The sequence below is a fragment of the Heteronotia binoei genome, chromosome 3 (assembly GCF_032191835.1).
Source record: "Heteronotia binoei isolate CCM8104 ecotype False Entrance Well chromosome 3, APGP_CSIRO_Hbin_v1, whole genome shotgun sequence".
In the NCBI taxonomy this organism is placed as follows: domain Eukaryota; kingdom Metazoa; phylum Chordata; class Lepidosauria; order Squamata; family Gekkonidae; genus Heteronotia; species Heteronotia binoei.
Window position 1 is genome coordinate 19,622,059 of NC_083225.1, and position 25,765 is coordinate 19,647,823.

A 25,765-nucleotide genomic window follows, 5' to 3' on the forward strand; every position below is an offset into this window, starting at 1 on the left:
CCCTCCAGTCCAACACTCTGTGTCACATAAGAACATAAGAGAAGCCATGTTGGATCAGGCCAGTGGCCCCTCCAGTCCAACACTCTGTGTCACATAAGAACATAACAGAAGCCATGTTGGATCAGGCCAATGGCCCATTCAGACCAACACTCTGTGTCACATAAGAACATAAGAGAAGCCATGTTGGATCAGGCCAGTGGCCCCTCCAGTCCAGCACTCTGTGTCACATAAGAACATAAGAGAAGCCATGTTGGATCAGGCCAGTGGCCCATCCAGTCCAACACTCTGTGTCACAGAAGAACATAAGAGAAGCCATGTTGGATCAGGCCAATGGCCCATTCAGTCCAACACTCTGTGTCACATAAGAACATAAGAGAAGCCATGTTGGATCAGGCCAATTGCCCATTCAGTCCAACACTCTGTGTCACATAAAAACATAAGAGAAGCCATGTTGGATCAGGCCAATGGCCCATTCAGACCAACACTCTGTGTCACATAAGAACATAAGAGAAGCCATGTTGGATCAGGCCAATGGCCCATTCAGTCCAACACTCTGTGTCACATAAAAACATAAGAGAAGCCATGTTGGATCAGGCCAATGGCCCATTCAGTCCAACACTTTGTGTCACATAAGAACATAAGAGAAGCCATGTTGGATCAGGCCAGTGGCCCCTCCAGTCCAACACTCTGTGTCACATAAGAACAGAAGAGAAGCCATGTTGGATCAGGCCAATGGCCCATGCAGTCCAACACTCTGCGTCACACAGTGGCCAAAAAAATTACACACACACACACATATATATATATATACACACTGTAGCTAATAGCCACTGATAGACCTCTGCTCTTTATTTTTATCTAACCTCTTGAAGCTGTCTATGCTTGTAGCTGCCACCACCTCCTGTGGTGATAAAAATATTGAAAAGTACCAGGCCCAGAACCAAGCCTTGTGACACCCCACTGGACACCTCCCTCCAATCAAATGAAACGTTATTGACAACTAATCTTTGAGTGCAGTTCTCCAACCAGGTCCCCACCTACAGTCCTCGAGTTTACACTTCAGAACATCGTGGGAAACGCTGTCAAAAGCTTTACTGAAATCCAGGTAAGCAACATCAACAGCGTTCTCTCAATCCAGTAAGCTCGTCACTCGGTCAAAGAAGGAGATGAGGTTGGTCTGGCAGGACCTGTTGGGGACAAACCCGTGCTGACTCCCCTGGATCACTGTTAGATGCTCACAGATCAATCGCTTTACAATCTGCTGTCATTAGAAAAGTCCTGCCAGGTGGAAAAGCAAGCCGCCGCTGTCCTACAGTGGGCCAGAAGCTGGAGGAAAAGTGGAGCAATATTGGCTGCTATGGCTCCTACGTATCCCTGGAGAGCTGGGCTACAGATGGCCAGAGGTTCCCCCCTCCCCTTCTTTCCTCTCTCTAATGAAGTAGAAGGACCATCATCAGGAGGGGAAGAGGCTGGCCAGGTGAGCCATGTAGCAGAGAAGAAAGAGCAACATGGAAGAAACCTGCTATAGAAACCTGCCATTGCTTTTATGCCATTGATTTCATGCCATTGAATTTATGTCAGCCAACTGCCAATACTGTGATTGTGTTTCTTATAACATAGTATGTCTTTCATATTTTATTGTTTACAATGCCTCTGCTGAATAGCTATGCTTATTCAGTTTGGTGTAGTGGTTAAGTGCATGGACTCTTATCTGGAAGAACCGGGTTTGATTCCCCACTCCTCCACTTGCACCTGCTGGAATGGTCTTGGGTCAGCCATAGCTCTGGCAGAGGTTGTCCTTGAAAGGGCAGCTGCTGTGAGAGTCCTCTCCAGCCCCACCCACCTCACAGGGTGTTTGTTGTGGGGGAGGAAGGTAAAGGAGATTGTGAGCCGCTCTGAGACTTTCGGAGTGGAGGGCGGGATATAAATCCAATATCATCTTCTTCTTCTTCTTCTTCTTAGCTTTGCTTTGCACTGCTCATTATTAGCTCATGTAGGTTTGGAGTGAACTGTAATGTGTTCAAAAACAAGCACTTGGCCTTGAAACGCAGGTGGTTATCAGAAGCGTTGGAAAGAATGGCTTGGTGTGTTATTCTCACAGAAAGACAATGAGGGGGGACTGAGAGTATAATAATTCAAATGCTTTTGCTCACCTAGTTTTGCTGATGTCATTAATTGTCATACCTAGAGTATAAGTGTTTGATCTTACCCTATGAGGTCAGTTCTAACAAAGAACGTCTTGCTGTGAACATGTATCTTTTCAATAAAATCCTTATTTGATTCAAATCAAAGAGGCTGAGCTGATGAGAGCTGCACAGAACCTGATAGGCCCATAAAACACCAGCCCTACCTAATTTCATTAGCCAGCACAAGGATAACACTAGAGCCCCTTGGGAGCCACAGAGGGAAGTTTCAGAAGGAGAGGTAATGGCAGCCCTTCTTCACTTTCATATTAGGACAGAGTAATAACCACATCCAGGAATTAATTTCTGACTCTGAAAAGTTCTAGCAGCCTATTTCTACTATCACCTCACATCAAAGGCTTGCAAAAATGGCTACAGTACTAGCCTTCATACAAGTCTATCCTATCTTGTATGAGGACTACTAGTCCTCATACAAGTCTATCCTAGTCTCCTCCTGTCCAGGAGACTGGGGAGGATGGGATAATGTATTACCTCGGCAAGTATACATACCAAACCAATGTTTGCATCCATCGGGAAACTGCAGGATAACAAGTGCTTAACATTTCTCAGTCTTCTCAGCAAATGTCTACCCTGGGTCAGTTTCCTCCCAGCCAGACTTAATTATGGACTCCTGGGGGAGGTGGACAAAGACAGCTCAAGGAGGAGAACATTTGCAGGGGAAAACTGCACACGGAAAGAGCGTTATGCATCCTTCTTCCCTACTAATGCATCTTGTCCCACCACACCAAGCAAAAATAGAAGTGGGAACCTGATGTTATCTTTCTGTCGTTCTCGGAGTATCACTCTAATATAACAGCTCTGCTCTTTCCCAAGCTGTAAAGAGCACTACGGTGATACTTTCAGCCCGAAGAAAAATTTCAGCTGGAAGAGCTCATTCATGCATCTGGAGAGAAGACAAGCTGCATTACCTCGCTACGTCACCAACATAAACCAAACTCAATGCAGAACCCATTCAATGAAATACTTGTGATAGAGGAATACAGTAGTCTCAACAATCGTATTCACAAAACATATGTGATACTGTGGGGGGGGATCCCTCCTCCACAGCTGCCATTTCCTCCTTACAGTTGTGGGGGGGGGGAACTGGCAGGAGGGGAATCCCTTCGCTCCATAGCTCCAGCCCCTCCAATCTCCTACTGAGCCCTGTGGCCAGACTAGAGCAGCCGCTGGCATGTTCTTCTGCTATTGCCAGGTCCAGAGCATCTGCAAGAATCCCCTGCATACTCTCTGCGCGTGTACAGTGAATGCTACTTTATTTTTCAGAGATTTTTTTTCTTAAAAAAAAAGTGGGTTTTTTAAAAAAAATTTTTAGATTTTTCTGCAAACATGAGGAGTGCCCCAAATCTGCTGAGAAACCTGTTTCACCTCCGTGTGGCCCCAAGCCATTGATTCAGCTATCTGCAGATGGGGATCATGGATGGCTAATAGTATATAGATTCATCACATATATATCAGGGTCCCTTTTTTTCTTTTTTTAGTAAATATGGTGTATTACAAAAGTCTAAATTTAGCAGCATATTCTACCTAAGATCTGACTTTCTGCATCAAGTCAAAAAGTCCACCAACTCTACCCTGGATAGTTTAAATACCACTTCCACCTCAAACATTAAATATACAGATGTTCATGCATAAGGAATTATATTATTCATTCACACTACATAGTTATGAACGGAAACATGGATTCACATAACCCCTCTGGATGCTGCATAGCAGTATCGATGCCAGTAATATTTGACTTGTCAGATCCCACTCAAGAACGAGAATGGGCTTCTTTATACACCGCAACTGTACTCCGCCAGAATGCTACAAAGAAATGTGACCCCAAAAGTCACAACACAAATATTTATTCGCCGTGTTCTTGCTTGAAGGTGGTTATGTCGAGGCACCAACCACTAGCAGATGCTTAGCTGCTGCTATTTTCCGAATTCTGCACATTCTCAGAAACCTGTCATAGGAAAAGAGGTGCGCCACCTCTTGAATATACTCACAAGAGACACAAAATCTTGTGAGGGGGGAGGGGACGGTGGCTCAGTGGTAGAGCATCTGCTTGGGAAGCAGAAGGTCCCAGGTTCAATCCCCGGCATCTCCAAAAAAGGGTCCAGGCAAATAGGTGTGAAAAGCCTCAGCTTGAGACCCTGGAAAGCCGCTGCCAGTCTGAGAAGACAATACTGACTTTGATGGACCAAGGGTCTGATTCAGTATAAGGCAGCTTCATATGTTCATTGTCATGTTCAAAAGAAAGTACTTCTTCATACAGTGTATGAAACCACTACCACAAGATGCAAGAATGAGGCCAGTGGTTTAAACTGCTTTTTGACAAAGATGAAGTGAATTCATGGAAGATGTCTACTGGTCATAATAAGTTTCATGGAGCCTTTGTGCAAGCTCTGCCCTTCTGAGACAAGATGCAGGGGCTAACAGCCACTGCTGCTGACCATCGAGTTCACATCGACCTTCTCAGCTTACCAAAGCATCAGCCTGGGCTCTGACATAAATGGCATCCTGGACTGGAGGACTCCAGAAAGAGAAATTCTCATATCCTTCACAAATATGCTGGAGGAAAGACACATGGACTAGTATAGGAAACTGGCCTTAGTCCATCTGTTTACAGCACTGACCCCAAAACCGCAACTGTTTATGAATGCAGATTTGCTACAGCAAAAGGGCAAAAAGGCTGGAAAGGACAACATCCAACAACTGCATTCCATAAATGTTTTCTGCCGCCTCACATCTGGCACTACCGCTATTCAGAACAAAACTGAACGTGCTACACAACTTATTCCATCAACCTAAAAGAACCTGGTCATAAAAGAGAATTATGCAGACTAGTATAGCCATTAACTACACACATTGCATTAAGTATAGTTAACAAATAATCAGTTATTTCTCTGACTTTCATTTCTACCCTGCCTTTCTCCGTGGGAGGGGAACCCAAAGCAAATCACATCATTCCCCTCTGCATGAAGTATAGTTAGTAACTTAACACAACTAATCATTTATTTATTTAACTTCATTTTCATCCAGCCTTTCTCCACAGAGGTGCGGGGACCTAAAGCAGATTGCACCCTCCTCCTCCACATGTTACCCTCCCAACAACTCCGTGAGGCAGGTAAGGGCGAGACTGTGAGACTCACCCAAGGTCACTGAGATATTAATTAAGCCTTCAGTTAAACAAACCCTGTTACTAGCTTGGTGAATAACTTAGATATTACAATGCACTTTAAATAGAGAAAGTAGAGGAAGAAGTCCTTTTCTCCCTTTCTCACAATACAAGAACTCGTGGGCATTCGATGAAATTGCTGAGCAGTCGGGTTAAAACGGATAGAAGGAAGTCCTTCTTCACCCAAAGGGTGATTGACATGTGGAATTCACTGCCACAGGAGGTGGTGGCAGCTACAAGCACAGACAACTTTAAGAGGGGATTGGATAAAAATATGGAGTAGAGGTCCATCAGTGGCTATTAGCCACAGTGTGTATATATATGTGTGTGTGTGTACACACACACATATATTGGCCACTGTGTGACACAGAGTGTTGGACTGGATGGGCCATTGGCCTGATCCAACATGGCTCCTCTTATGTTCTTATGTGACACAGAGTGTTGGACTGGATGGACCATTGGCCTGATCCAACATGGCTTCTCTTCTGTGACACAGTGTTGGACTGGATGGGCCATTGGCCTGATCCAACATGGCTTCTCTTATGTGACACAGAGTGTTGGACTGGAGGGGCCATTGGCCTGATCCAACATGGCTTCTCTTATGTTCTTATGTGACACAGAGTGTTGGACTGGATGGGCCATTGGCTTGATCCAACATGGCTTCTCTTATGTTCTTAAAGCAAATAAGAGCTTCTTCACTGACAGAACCAGGCTATCCTCCAAAAAAAACTCCGAAGGTGGGGACACAGCAACCAACGAAGACAAACAATGAATTCTGACTCATATACTCAGCTTTGACCGCAGGGGCAGACAGAACCTGGAGGCCTGTTTAGGCATGCTGACACCAGCAAGTAACCTTATGATTGACACCTTCATGATATTCAGCAGTGACTCAGGGTGAAGTTACTAAGAATGCCAGTGATTGGACACACGGTTCCACATGAGGGCAAACACGTAACAAAAACGCAACACTTCTGATAAGATGCTGCTGCTATTAACGAAAAGCATTCTGCTGAGCTTGTTGCCATGAAGCTGTGGTGTATATGCATGCACACAAGCGTGCAAAAACTTGCTTCCTGCAAGCCATTTCCCCACAGAACACCCCCTCCCCGGCTTGCTGCATTGCCTTTTAGAGGTTGCAGACACATATTTACAAAGGTAATTATGCATTTGGGACAACACGTGGGGGTGGAAGAGAAGCAACCGGGGCCAATGGGGAAAGCGTCAAGCACCCCTTTCTCCCTGCCAGTCCTCCTCTCAAAATTGTTTTTCATTTTACAAAACTTCCATCAAGGCTTCAACTACGTCTGCTTGCACGCAACCTGCAATTTGCTCTTCAGCCAAGCCAAATATTTATATCTGCATATTGAGTGGGTGGGTGTGCTCATTTCTAAAGCAGAGCCTGGAGGAAGGGCCAGAAACAGCAAGAGTAACAGGTGTCTGGTCTCCTTAGTTTTTCAAAAGGTAGTGGAAACCTGAAACGATAGGAAGAGAGCGGGTGGGCCTAGTCCGCCTTCAGTGTGGAAGTGCTGTCGCTGAGCGAAGACAGGGAAAAAAAGACCCAGAAGCTGCTCTCTACCACCTGCCTCGAAACAGCAATGCACAATCTACAGGCATAGCGATGAGGGTGTAGTTACAAGACACACCCAGTGAGCGTTCAGAAACTGTTCTGTCTGGGCACCAGCTATCCTACCCGCCCTCCGCTCTTATGTCTGCACTTCATTCCCTCTTGCTGTGCTTCTCTGCATATCCTGCCTCCCTGCCATGAGTGAGGGTGAAAAGAGCAGGAGGGCATGGGATGGCCACACTTCACGGGGGGGGGAGGGGTTCTGACTGCTGGCTGCTGCATTTCCACCCAGGGTCTTCCCCCACTTCTGGCCAGTTACCTGCGTTTATGTATTTATAGCTTGCTTTTCTCTCCAACCCTGTGAGGTGGATCAAGCTCAGAGTTTGTGATGGGCCCAAGGTCACCCAGCAAGCTTCCATGGTAGAAGTGGGGATTCAAACCCAGGTCGCCCTAGTCAGTCCACTAAACTACAGTGGGATGGGAAGCGGGGCCAGCCTGGTGGCTCTGAGGGAAGACTCCTTGCTGGGGGACGAAGGGGAAGAGGAGGAGATTGGATTTATACCACGCCCTTCGCACCTGGAAGGCCAGCATGCAGCGCCCTCTAGTTCTGGTATCATTAATCAATCAAGTTTGCCACGGACAGGAGAGAACGTCAGGTGGAAGGGTGGCCTCTGCATTCTGAAGAGTGAAGCAGCCAAAGAAAGGTGCCTATGGCTGAGCGGGTTTGTCCTTGTGGTGCAGATAAAGTTGAAACGATTGACCATGTTTTGTTTGGGTGTGGCCTATACCCTGGCATACGAGCCAGGTACATTTGTTCTTTGTTGGAGGGCTGTCTCGGGTTTTCTGATTTCAAAATCAGAAATACGCTGTTATCAGATTTTAACCCCCAATTCACAATCAATTGTGCCAAATTTATGGCGGCAGCTAGGAGAATTCGTGAGGATTATGTAAAGAAGGGGTCCTGAACTGACTGTTTTTTGAGTATTTCCAAGCTTGTATTTTATCTTTTCTTAAATGCCCGAGTACTCTGTATACCATCACAAATGCTACTGAAACTGATATGAATACAGAGACCATGCATAAAGTTGCCAAATTTTGTTCCCATGCAATCAAACTGCATTTTATGGTTCTTACAAGCTAATGTCGAGCTGACAGATTGTAATTTTAACCAGTGTATTCTAGTTAATATTTCTTCGGGAGCTGTATAACTTTTAAATTTTTTATTATATGTACTGTATTTATTAAGCTAGAAGATGTTTGACCACTACTGTATTATCTGTCATATCTCATTATTCATACTAACGTCCTATATTTTATTTTCACATTTATTTTTTTAAATACCTTACGTTTCACCTATTTAGGTCCATCTTGATTTTTTACAATTTTTATGCGGTTGTTGTTGGCCTGCATTGTGCTGTGTATTTGGTCACGGACCGTAAAAAAGCAAACTGAAACCGAAGTGACTCATGGAAGCTCCTCCCCGGCCCACAATTTCGTTAGTCTTTGGGATGCTCCAGGACTCTGGTTCTCTTCGACTCTCCATTCTCTGTCTTCCTCGCAGCAAAACGTTTCAAAATGGGCACGTCTGCCACCACAGCTGGCTAGTGCGTGTTTAGGCCCTGGGCTCGTGTGGGATGAGTTCCCACGTGACTCTAAAAGCGTCCTTAAGGGACTGCATGTCACGGGCTGGGGCCGGGTCAGGCAAAGTCCAGGGGCAATCCAAGGTCTGTAGCTGGTGAGCAAAGAGGGTCCAAGGCGCCAAAACCGAATCACAGTCCAGGTATCGCAGGTCAGAGGTTCAGAAGCCGAAGTCAGGGGGTCCAGAAGTCAAAGTCAAAAGCCGAAGTGGATGCTAGAACGTCAGGTAAGTGACTAGTTGCTTCCACAAAGCCTCCTCCCAAAGCCCACAGCTATATAGCCCTCTGCTATCTGTTGCCCATTTGGGCTAATTGCTGGCTCAGAGAGGCAGCCAGGATCCTGCTGAGACTCAAGCATCCTCACTCCTAGAAGGGCCAGAATCCTTTCAAAACTCAGGGCTCAGGGAGCATTTTGCTCGTGAGCGTGCCGCCCTCCTCCGATCCCTGAGGTCCTGACGAAGGCGGTCACGCACACGAGCCACCCGAGAGGGCGAGGCAGGGGGGCTTGGATCTTCTCCAGCAGGAGGCAGGGGCACTGGTGCAGGTGGCAGGGGCACAGTTTCTTCTGCAGGCTCAGCTTCTTCTGCAGGGTCCCCAGTACACATGACACTGCAGGGACAGGAGCACGATACCCCCCGCCCCAAAGTCCAAGCTGCTTCGCTCTATAAACCAGGCCTCATTCTTCAGTTGTCCCTAGCAGGCAGGATGGGGGGCTGAGCACCAGCAGTCAGGCTGCCAACTACAGGCATCTGCCCCCCCCCCCAGAGTTACAGCCTAATTTCTCCCACTCCTGTGTAGCTACATTTCCCCTCTCCCCCGCCCCTTCTATCTGGTCCATACAGCACACACCTCATCCTACTTTACTGGGGACTAGAAGGCAACACTCTGCACGGAGCAGGGTAGGCTCGTGGCTTCTCTCCATGATACGTCGCCCAAACTGAAGCCAGACATCAGACCTTGAGCTAGACCGTAAACAGTGGAGTCCCCCTCTAGGGTCACTAGGATCCAGGGCATTTGGACCATGGCTTCAGCACCTATCATTGCTGCTTGGGGAGGGAGGGTGAATCAAGTGAGCAATGCGTCACTGAAGAAGAAGTCCTGGCCTGGACAGGGAAGCCTGATCTCATCAGATCTTGGAAGCGAAGCAAGCAGGCTCAACTCTGGCAAGTACCTGGATGGGAGACTCCCTTAGAATACCCGAAGTCAGGAGGCGGGCTTGATTCAGCCACCTCTCTGAATAGCCTCCGTGCCCCGGTTGGGGTCAGTCACCAGAGGCCACCATGACTTCCAGGTGCGCACGCACACTTGCACATGAAATACAAGAACACCAAAAGAAAAAAGAAAGGAGAAGCAGACTGCCTCCCCAAGCAAACAAAAAGTTTATGCCACAAGCAGGTCTATCAGTCTTAATGTATGGACAATTTAAAACCACACATTTTATTTACTTGCATCTCTTATGGCTGCCTCTCCGAAAGTGCTGCAGAAGTTACGCAAAAGACACCCCCCCTTCCTCCCTGCATGTGTTCAGTGTTGACACGGTGTTCTGTGTCATGAAGTAACACATATATCACTTCCCCTTTCACAACCTCAGCGGAACTACCAAGGGCACAAGGCAAACTATTGTTTATCAACACAAACATTTGTGCATTCACAATATGGAGGAGGAGGAGGAGGAGGAGGAGGAGAAGGAGAAGGAGAAGGAGAAGGAGAAGGAGAAGAAGAAGATTGGATTTATATCCCGCCCTCCACTCCGAAGAGTCTCAGAGCAGCTCACAATCTCCTTTACCTTCCTCCCCCAAAACAGACACCCTGTGAGGTGGGTGGGGCTGGAGAGGGCTCTCACAGCAGCTGCCCTTCCGAGGACAACCTCTGCCAGTATGGCTGACCCAAGGCCATGCTAGCAGCTGCAAGTGGTGGAGTGGGAAATCAAACCTGGTTCTCCCAGATAAGAGTCTTTGAACCTAAGAAGAAGACCGTAGATGTATACCCCACCCTTCTCTCTGAATCAGTCTCAGAGCAGCTCACAATCTCCTTTACTTTCCTCCCCAACAACAGACACCCTGTGAGGTGGGTGGGGCTGGAGAGGGCTCTCACGGCAGCTGCCCTTTCAAGGACAACCTCTGCCAGTATGGCTAACCCAAGGCCATGCTAGCAGCTGCAAGTGGAGGAGTGGGAAATCAAACCTGGTTCTCCCAGATAAGAGTCTTTGAACCTAAGAAGAAGACCGTAGATGTATACCCCACCCTTCTCTCTGAATCAGTCTCAGAGCAGCTCACAATCTCCTTTACTTTTCTCCCCAACAACAGACACCCTGTGAGATGGGTGGGGCTGGAGAGGGCTCTCAAGGCAGCTGCCCTTTCAAGGACAACCTCTGCCAGAGCTATGGCTGACCCAAGGCCATCCCAGCAGCTGCAAGTGGAGGAGTGGGGAATCAAACCCGGTTCTCCCAGATAAGAGTCCACGCACTTAACTACACCAAACTGGCTCTATATAGTAAACAGGAAGGATGGATTCCACAGAGGATTTCCATGAATGGGAGGCTGACAGTATACATCAGCCCCCTTTACCCACGGTTGGCTCACATAGTCTTCCAGGGGTCCTCTACTCCCCCGCCCACCAGCATCTTCGGCTGTGGAATGAGAAGAGGGAGTTGCTCCACTGTAATGAATCCTCCAGTCAGAGGAAACATTCTGTAGGCCACGGTAATGTCTACGCTGACGAATGACATCAATGATAGGACTAATGCACACAGAACTCCACAGACATGGGAGAGGAGGTGGATCTCATCCTTGGCAAGACAGGAAGCCCATCTTTGATGCTATTCAGAAACGACACTGAACAAAGATTTGTGACAACCATAGTTTAGAATCCACACCATGGTTTGCATCTTGAGACACACAACATTATGGCTGATGGATACTTTTGCTTCCTGCTTCCACGGTACGGAACTTCCCAGAGGCGGTTCAATAGCCTTCCCATGGTTTGTCAATTGATACAAACCACGGTTCCTAACTGGATTTTGCCAGCCGAATGGAAAACATGGTTTCTTAATTCAGGTATCGCATCAAACACGATTTAAGCTTCCTTAACCATAGTTTTGTGTTCTTATGGTTTCCCTTGTCTCTCTGGAGACAGCTCAACCTCTGAAGACCCCTTTAATAGCTCCCTGTCACCACCACCTAGAGATTTTTAAGAATACTGATATGCCACTCTTGGCCAGCTAATAACTTTCCCGCTGACTATAGTCTTGCATGCACATGAGAAATAAGCAATAGCATCCTACCCCTCCCATAGGTAGGTAGGGAGCATTTAGCCCAGCATGAGAGATCAGATTTAAAGAATGTCTGATTCTGTACACACACAGAATCCAAAAGGCGAAGCTACAGTAGACAAGAAACAACAAAACAGGACAGTTTTATGTTCCGGCCACTCTCAAATCGTTTAAAGCAAAATTGCTGGCCCAGCTGTTATACAGAACATTTCTGGGGTCACTGTCTTCTGCATTCTCTTCACTTGAAAGATGAACAACGCAGGAGTCAAGTGGCACCTTTAAGACCAACCAATTTTTATTCAGAACGTACGTTTTCGTGTGCTCTTAAGCACACTTCATCGGACGAGGATTCCTCGTCCGATGAAGTGTGCTTCAGAGCACACGAAAGCTTAACGTTCTAAATAAAAACGGGTTGGTCTTAAAGGTGCCACTTGACTCCTGCTTTGTTCAACTGCTTCAGACCAACACGGCTGCCCGCTGGGATCTACTCACTTGAAAGAGAACCATCTAAATTACGTAGAGCTATACTACAAGTGCCCAAATGCATGTCAAACTCTTGGGTTAGGCTAGAAACAGGTATGATTCAGGCGGAGGCCAGAATTTGTATTCTATTGATTTTCAAATGGTTGGCTGTGAACATAAATCCCCAAGGTTCATTGCCTCTGATATTCCAAGATCAGTTTCAATCTCACTGGCAAAAAGGAAGTCTTGAAAACTATTAAAATTTTAGGTCTGTCTCCCCAGGCTCTTTTAGACCTTGGGGTAGAGTGGGCTAAATCGGGCCTTTTCGATCGCGGCCCCTACCCTATGGAACCGACTCCCCGAGGAGGTGCGGGCCCTGCGGAACCTCGAACAGTTCCGCAGGGCCTGCAAGACCACCCTTTTTAAATTAGCACATCCGGACTGCTAAGAAAAACGGTAATCAAGGATCCGCCAATGCGGTCTAAAGATCTATACCGCAGTATAACTGTATTTACTGGACTGGTTTTAATTTAATGTTTTAATGTCTTATTGTTTTATATTGTAAATCTAAGGTTTTATTTACTACTGTATGTTTTTATGGAATGTTGTTAGCCGCCCTGAGCCTGCCAAGGTGGGGGAGGGCGGGATATAAATGAAATTAATAAAATTAATAAAATACTTAAATAGAAAGTGATAGCTAATGAAAGGCAAATGGACAGCCTCAGATCTCCAGACTATACCTCTTCCACAAACAAAAGATATATTGCCTTATACCTCCTTGAATCTCATAACACCAGAAGGGCATTCACACTAGCAAGAAGTTTGACCTTACCCACAGCAGAGCTAGAAAGGAAGTATAAAGCAATTCCTTGCTCTAGGAGACTTTGTTCATGCCCGTTACAAGCAATCGACTCATTAGTTTAATTTTTTTATTTACTTATATCCCGTCCTATCCCGCAAGCAGGCTCAAGGCGGCTTACAACAATAAAACAACATATTAACAACAAATTAAGATTAAAATGCACGTATCAAGATTAAAACGACCTCATAAAAACGGTACTACCAAATCAGAGGCAACCCAGTAAACAATAGTTCAGACATTGGCAGCATTAGAACATATCTTTTTTTTAATTGTCCTTATTATAGGAAAATAAGTGTGGAAAAATGCAATATTGGGCTGTATCAACAGAAGTGTAGTGTCCAGATCACGTGATGTGATGGTATCGCTTTACTCTGCTCTGGTAAGACCTCACCTGGAGTCTTGTGTTCAGTTTTGGGCACCACATTTTATGAAGGATATAGACAGGCTGGAACGGGTCCAGAGGAAGGTGACGAAATGGTGAGGGGTCTGGAGACCAAGTCCTATGAGGAAAGGTTGAAGGAGCTGGGCATGTTTAGCCTGGAGAGGAGATGACTGAGAGGTGATATGATCACATATTCAAGTACCTGGAGGCTATCATAGAGCAGGGGTGGCCAACGGAAGCTCTCCAGATGTTTTTTTGCCTCCAGATGTTTTTTTGCTCTGAGACTCTGTCCTTGAAAGGGCAGCTGCTGTGAGAGCCCTCTCCAGCCCCACCCACCTCACAGGGTGTCTGTTGTGGGGGAGGAAGGGAAAGGAGATTGTGAGCCGCTCTGAGACTCTGTCCTTGAAAGGGCAGCTGCTGTGAGAGCCCTCTCAGCCCCACCCACCTCACAGGGTGTCTGTTGTGGGGGAGGAAGGGAAAGGAGATTGTGAGCCCCTCTGAGACTCTGTCCTTGAAAGGGCAGCTGCTGTGAGAGCCCTCTCAGCCCCACCCACCTCACAGGGTGTCTGTTGTGGGGGAGGAAGGGAAAGGAGATTGTGAGCCGCTCTGAGACTCTGTCCTTGGAAGGACAAGATAAATGTCTTTAAGAAGTATTCTGAGAAAAACCTTTCAAGAAAAGAACCAGGGCTGGGAATGATGTCCCAGTCAAATTAGCCAGCAGGAAGACAGACTCAAAAAATGAGGAATAGCACAGTGAGCCAACAGAAAGTTAAAGCAGTGGTTGGGTCAGGATCTGTAAGTGAGTCCAGCATCAGCATCTGTCAGGCCACAAATACCAGAATGGGGACCATCATAGAATCATAGAGTAGGAAGAGGCCATCTAATCCAACCCCCTGATCAAGGCAGGATCAGCCTAGAGCAGGGGTGGCCAAAGTAGCTCTCCAGATGTTTTTTGCCTACAACTCCCATCAGCCCCAGCCAGCATGGCCAATGGCTGGGGCTAATGGGAGTTGTAGGACAGGGGTGGCCAACGGTAGCTCTCCAGATCCTTGCCCAACCACTGCTTTACACTTTCTGTTGGTTCACTGTGCTATTCCTCATTTTTTGAGTCTGTCTTCCTGCTGGCTAATTTGACTGGGCCATCATTCCCAGCCCTGGTTCTTTTCTTGAAAGGTTTTTCTCAGAATACTTCTTAAAGACATTTATCTTGTCCTTTCAAGGACAGAGTCTCAGAGTGGCTCACAATCTCCTTTACCTTCCTCCCCCACAACAGACGCCCTGTGAGGTGGGTGGGGCTGAGAGGGCTCTCACAGCAGCTGCCCTTTCAAGGACAACCTCTGCCAGGGCTATGGCTGACCCAAGGTCATGCTAGCAGGTGCAAGTGGAGGAGTGGGGAATCAAACCCGGTTCTCCCAGAGAAGAGTCCACACACTTAACCACTACACCAGATATTCATTAACTATACCTATATGGCCAGCACTTATGTTGTATAAAGGGTTCACTGCAACTGCTTTACGTGTGGATAGATAGATATGTATACACAGTTGATTATAATGTACTAAAAAGTGAAAGAACTAACAATAATGGATAATAGCCAGAAGACCAGTTTTATAGGAAAGCTCCATAATCATTTGTGTGACATTCAGTTAGTGCTGTTTCTCATCCATTTATTGTATTATATCCAGAGTCAATCAGAGTAAAATGTTTCAAACCACCTCTACTACAACTATAAAGTATTATGGTAGATTTTGTTCTTGGAAGGGCAGCTTGCTAGCTTTCAAATCTCTGGCAAGTAATTACCTGCTCATCTACTATAAGGATGCCCAAGGAAGTTACAAGTCATTTTAATTAGTGACACAGGTGGTCGATCAGCTATTTCAGCTCTTCACTAGCTAGTAAATGCAGCCTTCATATCTGCCCATAATGTCCACAAGGTGGCAGTCAATCCTATATAGAGTTCTAGTCCAAATCCCTGGATTTATTTCTGTACAGTATTGCACTGTTGGTCACCAAATTTCAATACGTACTTGTCTACTTGAGCACCTAAATTTACAGTATGGCTTAAGTCTTCTGAAAAAGTAAATCATACAAATTCAACTGACACCCCTTTGCTTGCTTTCTTACACCTTTATCTTCTATGCTTGACTTTAAAGAAAATTCTTTAGTTAAACTGATAAAGCCTAAGGTTTTTACTTCTTGGCATCTTATTTTGACATCTTATTTTAAGAAAAATAGTTTTTAGCCAGATACCGTGTTCTGCGCTTTATTTCTAGAGCTTCCTGGACTTCTTTGAAATCCAGGGCAGTGTAGAGATCTGCTAAAATACACGGAGGAGCCCCCCTGACCCAGAGTGGTAAAGCTGCAGTACTGCACTCAAACTCTCTGCTCACACGACCTGGGTTCGATCCCAGCAGAAGCTGGGTTCAGGTAGCTGACTGGAGGTTGACTCAGCCTTCCATCCTTCCGAGGTCAATAAAATAAGTACCCAGCTTGCGGTGGGGGGGGGGGGGAATGTAGACGACTGGGGAAGGCAATGGCAAACCACCCCATAAAGAGTCTGCTGTGAAAACGATGTGATGCGGCGTCACCCCAGAGTCGGAAACGACTGGTGCTTGCACAGAAAAGAAGAAGAAGAATTGCAGATTTATATACCGCCCTTCTCCCTGAATCAGAGACTCAGAGCGGCTTACAATCTCCTATGTCTTCTCCCCTCACAACAGACACCCTGTGAGGTGGGTGGGGCTGGAGAGGGCTCTCACAGCAGCTGCCCTTTCAAGGACAACCTCTGCCAGGGCTATGGCTGACCCAAGGCCATTCCAGCAGGTGCAAGTGGAGGAGCGGGGAATCAAACCTGGTTCTCCCAGATAAGAGTCCGCACACTTAACCACTACACCAAACTGGCCCAAACAGGGGACTACCTTTACCTTTTTTAAAATACATGGGCTGATTACGATTACTTCAAGTCTCAGTTATACTTAAGCTACCAAAAACTTTGGTTCTTTGCAAGTTGCGTATAAATCTGCATTTCAGGTCTGGGAGACAATGGGGCAGGGGGACATTTGGGGGGGGGGGGAGAGGAAGCTTGGCCAGCTGTTTCTTTTATTTAGTTAAACACGTTCACCCTTGCCTCTCTCACAGTCTGCAGCAGTTTACAGCTTACGTCAAACATATAAACAGTGTTAATATTACTTCACTCATATACCCATAAAACATTCCGAAACGTTAAAGACTGAAGATATCAGGAAAGGGCTTCAGTAGCTCTTCCAGATCTTCAGATTATCCGAGATGCCACGGCATTCCCAATAGGCAACTACTAGTCCCGTGACCATAAGGCTTACTCCCACCAGCATGGCAAGCTTGCCTAGTGGTTGCTCAAGCTCCCCGCACTGCTATTGCGCCCAAAACAGACAGTGCAGGCAAATACCATCTGTCCACAGTTTTACTGTGTCTGTTTCCCTCTGGCAAGTGGAAAGCTGAATGTGACCCCCCCCCTCACGTGCTGAAAATGCACTGTAACAACTGTTTGCAATTGGATTTTGCTGTTTCACCGAGTAAAACCCAGTTGCAGAGCACGTTATTCAGCATGTGTGACCGTCAGATGGTTATCAAAGTTCTTGGTGAATTACAATTCCACCTTGTGCTGAAAGCCCATGGACTGCTACACTTACCTACAGGCTTCCAGTAATCACCTGGAGCAAATCACACCATCCCTTCGTCTGTAGCCAAGCAGTCAGGTTCCACAGAGTTTACTTCAGTTCCTGGAATAGGAATTCACAGCTGAAGGATTTACGTTCAGACATTTTGGAGACTGACAAAGCCAGACTATCCCCAGAGGCAGTGAACTACAAGGCAGGATCCAGAGAAGGGGCCTCCAGAACCAGCCCTTCTTGCCAAGTGGAGAGGAGAACCACCTCTAACAAGCATCTGAGGCTGATCTTCTAATCAGCTGTTGTGATGAGAGTGGGAAGCCTTCCTTCCCAGTCTGGGCCTGGGTTTTTCCCTCTGTTCAAAGGGCTATTTGGTAGGTGTGACTGGGCTGCTAAGGAACTCAGACCCTGAAGCGAGCTCCGTAGCCAGGTGCCAGCTAGGTTGGTACTAGGGAAAGTGTCCTGGGCTCTTCCTGGCTGGTGACTTCTGTATTCTGCTTGGGTGGGGGTGAGTTATTCAACACCCTCATGGCATTCTTGCCATCACCATGAGCTGGCTGATGCCTCCAAGGTATGTGCAGGTAACCAGTGTTCCCTCCAAGCTGAGTGAGCATAAGCTACTTCACAGTTTTTTAGCCTCCAACTCACACATTTTTGTCTCAGCTCAGGAAAAATGGCCTCAGGCAAACTAATTTATGCAATAGGTCACAATTTTAATGCCAGCAGCTCGCAAAGTAGAATTTTTGCTCATGAGACTCCACAACATAGAGGGAGTATTGCCGGTAACATGGTGGGGGGGGGGGGAGACTGGTGCACTGAGATAGTGTGGGAGTGGCTGCTGGTGCCGTAGACCAGGGGTGGCCAACGGTAGCTCTCCAGATGTTTCTTGCCTACAACTCCCATCAGCCCCAGTCATTGGCCATGCTGGCTGGGGCTGATGGGAGTTGTAGGCCAGGGGTGGCCAACGGTAGCTCTCCAGATGTTTCTTGCCTACAACTCCCATCAGCCCCAGTCATTGGCCATGCTGGCTGGGGCTAACGGGAGTTGTAGGCCAGGGGTGGCCAACGGTAGCTCTCCAGATGTTTCTTGCCTACAACTCCCATCAGCCCCAGTCATTGGCCATGCTGGCTGGGGCTGATGGGAGTTGTAGGGCCAGGGGTGGCCAACGGTAGCTCTCCAGACGTTTTTTGCCTATAACTCCCATCAGCCCCAGCCAGCATGGCCAATGGGTGGGGCTGAAGGGAGTTGCAGGCAAAAAATACATCTGGAGAGCTACTGTTGGCCACCCCTGCCGTAGACATAACTTTTGTTTCTAATGTTAGCCCTTTGGTATGCTCTGCTACTGGGACCTGATGCCTGCAGCATAGTGCTGTCCTGGAGTAACACTGCCAAGCGGTGCAACAGTGGCATAGCTTGCTCATCCTATGCAACAGGACTGAGCGCTAGAAGCAAAAAGCAGAAGAGCGGGGCTCTAACTACAAGGCACATTTCCCCTCAGGAGCACCTATGATTAAATGGGGACCATTCAGGGCCATCTTCCTTTCAAGGAAATACAAGGCCAGGCTCCAACTCGCCAGGATCAAAGTCTGGGGCTGCCACACCCTCTGGTGTCCTTTCAAGGGAGGCCACAGGAGATGCCTCAGTCACTGGGGGAGAAGGGGGCTTCAACTCACCCAGCCCCCTTTCTGTCCTTCTTCCTTGGCCACTACCTTGGGCCCTGCCTTTTAAAGAAGCCCCTGGGCTCCTGCAATGCCCTGTGCCATGGGGCAGGGTTCTATGGGGCATGGCCAAAGAGGAAGCTGGGCCTTCTCCCCTGCCCTGCCCTTCCCCCACAGCCTCAAAAGGCCTCCTCCTCAGCCCAAAAGGGTGGGGATTAGGCATGGGCACAAACCTAACCACAAATCGCAATTCATGCATGAATTGGGCCGATCTGTGGCTCGTTTTGAACCACTTCTGACCACGTTGCTTCGTTTGTTTTGTTTTTGCAGTTTGTTTTCCCGGACGGCCCTGATTCAATCAAACGGTAGGCAATGCTGGGGACTGACTTCCAGCAGCCCCGATACCCACAGCCATTGTCCATAGCTTGATTGGCATCCCCAGGAGCGTATCACGGAGCTCCCATTCCGCAGCACAAAGAGTTGTTAGTGAGAGCTGAAGCTGAGCTTTCCTGGGGTACCTGCTTTGGGGGCTATAACTCGGACATCCCAAATCCGGGGTTTGCCAAACTTGGAGGGTCAGCCCTGGTTGGTACTTGGATGGGAGATCTCCAAGACCCACCATGGCAACCCTCCTCTGAACATCTCTTGCCTTGACAACCCTACAAGGTTTGCCCCATTAAGTCAGCTTCAACTCACCCAGCCACCTTTCTGTCCTTCTTCCTTGGCCACTACCTCGGGCCCTGCCTTTTAAAGAAGCCCTCTGAACATCTGAAGAAGTCCTCTGAACATCTCTTGCCTTGACAACCCTACAAGGTCTGCCCCATTAAGTCAGCTTCACCTCACCCAGCCCCCTTTCTGTCCTTCTTCCTTGGCCACGACCTTGGGCCCTGCCTTTTAAAGAAGCCCTCTGAACATCTGAAGAAGTCCTCTGAACATCTCTTGCCTTGACAACCCTACAAGGTTTGCCCCATTAAGTCAGCTTCAACTCACCCAGCCACCTTTCTGTCCTTCTTCCTTGGCCACTACCTCGGGCCCTGCCTTTTAAAGAAGCCCTCTGAACATCTGAAGAAGTCCTCTGAACATCTCTTGCCTTGACAACCCTACAAGGTCTGCCCCATTAAGTCAGCTTCACCTCACCCAGCCCCCTTTCTGTCCTTCTTCCTTGGCCACGACCTTGGGCCCTGCCTTTTAAAGAAGCCCTCTGAACATCTGAAGAAGTCCTCTGAACATCTCTTGCCTTGACAACCCTATAAGGTTTGCCCCATTAAGTCAGCTTCAACTCACCCAGCCCCCTTTCTGTCCTTCTTCCTTGGCCACGACCTTGGGCCCTGCCTTTTAAAGAAGCCCTCTGAACATCTGAAGAAGTCCTCTGAACATCTCTTGCCTTGACAACCCTACAAGGTCTGCCCCATTAAGTCAGCTTCACCTCACCCAGCCCCCTTTCTGTCCTTCTTCCTTGGCCACGACCTTGGGCCCTGCCTTTTAAAGAAGCCCTCTGAACATCTGAAGAAGTCCTCTGAACATCTCTTGCCTTGACAACCCTACAAGGTTTGCCCCATTAAGTCAGTTGTGGCTTGACCGGGAAGGGGGGGGGGGCGTTTCTTTTTTTTTTTTTTTAGTAAAGTTGTATTTGATCATTCTCGTAAACCCTCTAAACAGAAAAAAATAATAATTACAAATTAGGCGTCCCAAATCTCCCGCCCTGGCGGGAGAACACTGGATTTTGAGCCTCCTCCCCCGGTCTGCAAATATTCGGAAGCGGGAGGGGGGACGATGCTTCCCCCTCACAGCGCCGGGCCGTCGCCGCCGCAGCAACACCAGCGCCGCACCAACATTTGGAGGCGGGGGTGGGGGGTGGGGGGAACTGCTTCCCGCGCCGCCGCCGCCGCGTCAGCTGACCAGAGGGGGAAGCCCCTGCTCCGTTGCTGCTGGCCGCGCTTGGCGCCTTGGCGCCCGCAGCCACTCCGCAGGCATCGACGGCTCCAGCCGCATTACCACCCCCTGTGCCCTCGCTTCCTACCAGGGGCTGCAGCAGAGCCACTTCAGGAAACCCCTGGCAGAGCGGGCGCTGAGCGGCGACAGGGAAGGGGGGATCGCGTGATGAGGTGGGGAAGGAGGAAGCGAAGGGAGAAGGCCTGGCTGAGGAAGAGGAGAAGGAACCCCCGGCGGCGCCCAAAGGGAGGCCAAGAGGGCCCAACTTTTCTCCCTGCCCCGTTCCCTCTCGTGCTGGCTGGTGCTCCAGACAGGCCGGATTGGCTCGAGGGCTCTTCGCTCGGCTCTCCCGCTAGCGCCTCCCTCCTCGCTTCTGCCACTCACACGCGCCCGCCTGCTTTCGCCCGGCCGGAATCGCCGGCAGCTTCTCCTCAGCTTCCCTCCCACTCCCAGGCCTGGCTCCCTTCAACGCGCCGGCCTTTTCCGCTCGCCTGCCGCTTAGCAATGCCTGCTCCTGGGGAAACATCAGCCTTTTTCTAGGGCGCCAGTCGCTGGGCTTTGGCTTCCCCGCTTTAGCGTCCGCAAATTGCAGGCTCCCCCCCCCCCCGCAGCCTTTGAGTAAAGAGCTGCCAATAGGAAAGGGTTGGTCATCAAAGCCTTTGGGATTTCAGCCAGATGCAGGACCATGGCAGAATGCAGATTTGCATTGGGGGGTGGATCCACATGTCACTTGAGGACTTATCACCAGCTTTAAGAGGGGATTGGATAAAAATATGGAGCAGAGGTCCATCAGTGGCATAATTGTCCATCTTGGAGTTCAATTATGCTTGTCATACCCTTGTTCCTGGCTCCGCCCCCAATGTCTCCTGGCTCCACCCCCAAAGTCTCCTGGCTCCACCCCCAAAGTCCCCAGATATTTCTTGAATTGGACTTGGCAACCCTATTACAAATAGTCATATGAAAAAATCAATAGTTTTGTCGTCTTGCTTGTTAAAGTTTGAGTTAAACTGAACTAACAAAATTTAACTAACAAGTAAGGCAACCAAGCTTTTAAATTCAAGCGGGTATCCATGTCGGTCTGAAGCAGAAGAACAAATGTTCGGTTCGGTGGCCTCTTTAAGACCTACGAAGTTTAATTATGGGTATAATCTTTTGCGTGCGTGCACACTTCTTTGGATACAGTCTGAAAGAGTGCGGCTGCGCACAAACGCTTATACCTTGAATAAAACTCTGTTGGTCCTACTGGACTAAACTTCTAAACATTAGCGTTGGCTTTTAAGAGACGTACATTCCTTTTCTGAGCTACAGTTTCGTTTTCAAACTCGTTAAAGTTCCCTAATCCCAACCACTGTTGGGCAGTTAAATCACCTCAACAGATACACATAAGCAGAAGTTGAAAAAAAAAATACAAAGGCACATGATTTAACTAGCCTGAGACTCAAAAAGCAACTCCCAATTTCCTTCTGTTCTCCTGGTAAACTTCAGGCAACCTTCGGCTGGGTTGTCAACACGCATGTTGAGGCAGCTGCCCCTCGCAGAGTCATCCATTCTATAAATGTAATGCCTCACTGAGCAGGCTTTTAATCAGGCCCTTCTCTCCTCCCTCCCCCCCCCCCCACCGCCGCCGCCCCTTCAGTTAATTGCAGGGCTGGCAAAACTGCCTCCCAAATTCACAGATGGAAGAGGAGGGTCAATTTAAAAATGAAACAGGAAGAGCTTGGTGGAAATGTAAACACGGACACAAAGTGGGTGGGTTCAAGTTCCTGTTGTACATTCTTCTGTTTTTAAAGATGACCTCCGGACAACTCAAGAGCTCAAGAGTCAAGCACTCACACCTCAAGTGTTCACAGCTCCACCCTCTACTCAACACCTCCATCTCTCGACTTCAGCCCTCTGAGCAGCAGGAACCAGACGAAAGACCCGCTGGCATGTCACGACTGAGAAACCAGGACTGAAACCGCAGCACCACTGCGTGACCTCGGGCCAGCCCACTCGCTTTCAGCCTAACATTCTTCACAGGATTGCAGTAAGAATCAAACAAAAGTAGAAGCACCTATGCCCTGGAGCTCTTTGAAGGAGGGGCATCATTTAAAAAAAAAACAACCCCAAAACCAGATAAAGCAAGCAATATGGGCTGTTGCAAAAGTCGCTGAAAGCCTGCACACATGAAGAAGTCTGAACACCTGGGATTCACTGTGCAAGCGATATGCAGCACTATTGCTATAACCCAGGAGTGGCCAACGGTAGCTCTCCAGATGTTTTTTGCCTACAGCTCCCATGAGTCCCAGCCAGCACGGCCAATGGCCAAAAAAAAAAAAAATCCAAAAAAAATCCAGAGAGCTACCGTTGGCCACCCCTGCTATAGCCTACAATAGGTAAAGTATCAGATCTGTTAGCAAGCTGAGAAACTTTTCCTGTGGAATGCGGGAGGGGGGAGGGCAAAAGAGGCCATCACTGAGAGTTGCATGGAGCAGGGAAGGCAAACAGAGGCGAACTGACTCATCTGCAGACCTAACAAGCCTCTTCATCTCCTCCCCAGCCCCACCCCAGACACCATGTTTCTTGTGGCACGCAGAAGACCGACATTCACACGCACACAATACACGTCTGGCCGGATTGCTGCTCTTCCCTTCACGCCTCTAATGAAGCAGGCGACAAGACTTGCAGCTTTCGGGTGCCAAGTTAAGAAATAAATACAAAAGGGTGCGCACACAAACACAGAAGCCCTTTTGAAGGATCAGTGGAGGGAGGGATCCCTGCTATGTGCGAAACCCGGCAGGGGTGGCCAGCGGTAGCTCTCCAGATGTTTTTTGCCTACAACTCCCATGAGTCCCAGCCAGCACGGCCAATGGCTGGGGCTGATGGGAGTTGTAGGCAAGAAACATCTGGAGAGCTACCCTTGGCCGTGCTGGCTGGGGCTGATGGGAGTTGTAGACAAAAAACATCTGGAGAGCCAACGTTCCCTGCCCCTGTGTGACTTAGACCATAAAGTGGCCAAGGGTAGCCCTCCAGATGTTTCTTGCCTTCAACTCCCATCAGCCCCAGCCATTGGCCGTGCTGGCTGGGGCTGATGGGAGTTGTAGGCAAAAAACACCTGGAGAGCTACCCTTGACCACTTTATGGTCTAAGTCACACAGGGGTGGGGAACGTTGGCTCTCCAGGTGTTTCTTGCCTACAACTCCCATCAGTCCCAGCCAGCACGGCCAATGGCTGGGGCTGATGGGAGTTGTAGGCAAGAAACATCTGGAGGGCTACGCTTGGCCACTTTACAACTCCCATCAGCCCCATCCAGCACGGCCAATGGCTGGGGCTGATGAGAGTTGTAGGCAAGAAACATCTGGAGAGCTACCCTTGACCACTTTATGGTCTAAGTCACACAGGGGTGGGGAACGTTGGCTCTCCAGGTGTTTCTTGCCTACAACTCCCATCAGCCCCAGCCAGCACGGCCAATGGCTGGGGCTGATGGGAGTTGTAGGCAAGAAACATCTGGCGAGCCAACGTTCCCCACCCCTGGCAGCCAGAGCTCTTGCTCAGGAGCAATAAGAGCGCCGCTGCACCAGATGAACCCAAGCCCAGGAAAAGTTTTTTCCAAAGCTGAGCAGCAACGGGGGTTGTGCAGCTCTCGCCGCCCCGCAACTCACCATCGCCAGAGGGGAGAGCCCCTAAGGCTGCCGTGCCAACCTCCAGGCGGGGGAGGCGGGAGTTCTCCCGGAACCACTCCAGCCAGCAGGAGAGATTGGAGGCTGCAAAAACTTGCGCCTTCCCGAGGAAGGGGGGGGGGGGTGGATTGTGGAGCCCTGCGGCCGAAGCCCCTGCACGGAGAAAGCCAGCGTGTCACGGAGCTCCGCCCTTCTTCGCCCCGAGGCTGAGGCGGCAGAGAGGCCGCTCCGAGGAGGCCCCGGGGCGGGGGTGGGAGGGAAGACTCACCGTCTCGTGTCCAGCAGGCGGCCTCCCGGCGGCGGCTCCGCTTCGCCTCTTCTCCCCTCACGCCGAAGGGCTCCCTCCCCCCCCCGCTGCCTGTGGGCGGGGCCTGCTCCTTGGGCGGCCCCTCCCCCCGCGCGCCGAGGGAGGGGCGAAAGCAGCGCGGCGGAGAGGGCTGAGCCTGCCCGGCCCCCGTAGCTTCCGCTGGGCGGGGCCTCAGGCCTGGCAGGCCGGAAGGCGGCGGCGGGAGAGTCATGTAAGTGCCTCGGAGCTGCGGCCTTTCCCCTGGGCTCCCGGGATGGGGTGCCAACCTCCAGGTGGGGCCTGGAGAGCCCCTGGGATTGTCGCTCCTCTCCAGGCGGCAGAGGTCGCGTTCCCTGGAAGGAGGAATTCGGGGTCTGCCGCAGGTCCTGGGGGGAGTTCCGTTACAGTGGCCGCTTCGCAGTCACCCGCCCTCCTTCTCCCCCCCACGCGGCAGGAATTCCTCAAGCCAGAGTTGGTGACTGGTGGGCTGCTGAGGAATTCCCAAGAAGGAATGCAAAATGTAGTCTGAAAGGAGGGTAGAAGCGGATTCTGCTGAAGGATGGAATTGGTGGGCTTTCTTTTGGGGTTCCAGACCCTGACCTTTTGACTGTTTCATTCTAAACAGGAAGAACTTTGAATCTTGTTCGGAATGCCAGCGTGCTCTCTTGCTAGCATCGGATGATCCTCTTTTTGAAACTGTGGGTGTGGGTGTTTGATGTGGTTCTGGCAGGAGAGGGAAGGCAGGGCTGCCAATCTCCAGGTGGGGGCAGGGGATCCCCCGGTTTGGAGGCCCTCCCCCCCATTTCAGGGTCATCAGAATTCTGTTTAAGGATGGAATCGGTGGGCTTTCTTTTGGAATTCTAGACTGACCTTTTGGCTGTTTTATTTATCTGCTGGGCACTCCATTATTTCCTTTGGAGACCGAGTCCCATAGGGCAGGGGTGGCCAACGGTAGCTCTCCAGATGTTTTTGCCTACATCTCCATCAGAGTTGTAGGCAAAAAACATCTGGAGAGCTACCGTTGGCCACCCCTGCCAT

The 25,765-nt window shown here is 49.2% G+C and overlaps 2 protein-coding genes across 2 annotated transcripts in view; one reads left to right on the top strand and one right to left on the bottom strand.

The window, feature by feature from the left end:
• The window catches only part of ELF1 (E74 like ETS transcription factor 1), a 135,115-nt gene extending 110,345 nt beyond the window's left edge, over positions 1-24,770 (bottom strand). The window contains exons 1-2 of the mRNA XM_060233555.1: positions 24,710-24,770; positions 17,214-17,303 (exon numbers count right to left, since the gene is read on the bottom strand). The gene's annotated coding sequence lies outside the window, so the exon portion shown is untranslated. The remainder of the gene's footprint in view (positions 1-17,213; positions 17,304-24,709) is intronic.
• Positions 24,771-24,825: 55 nt separating this feature from the next.
• WBP4 (WW domain binding protein 4) overlaps positions 24,826-25,765 on the top strand; it is a 29,788-nt gene continuing 28,848 nt past the window's right edge. The window contains exon 1 of the mRNA XM_060233558.1: positions 24,826-24,959. Coding sequence (XP_060089541.1) covers positions 24,958-24,959 — 2 coding nt within the window. The 5' untranslated portion in view covers positions 24,826-24,957. The remainder of the gene's footprint in view (positions 24,960-25,765) is intronic.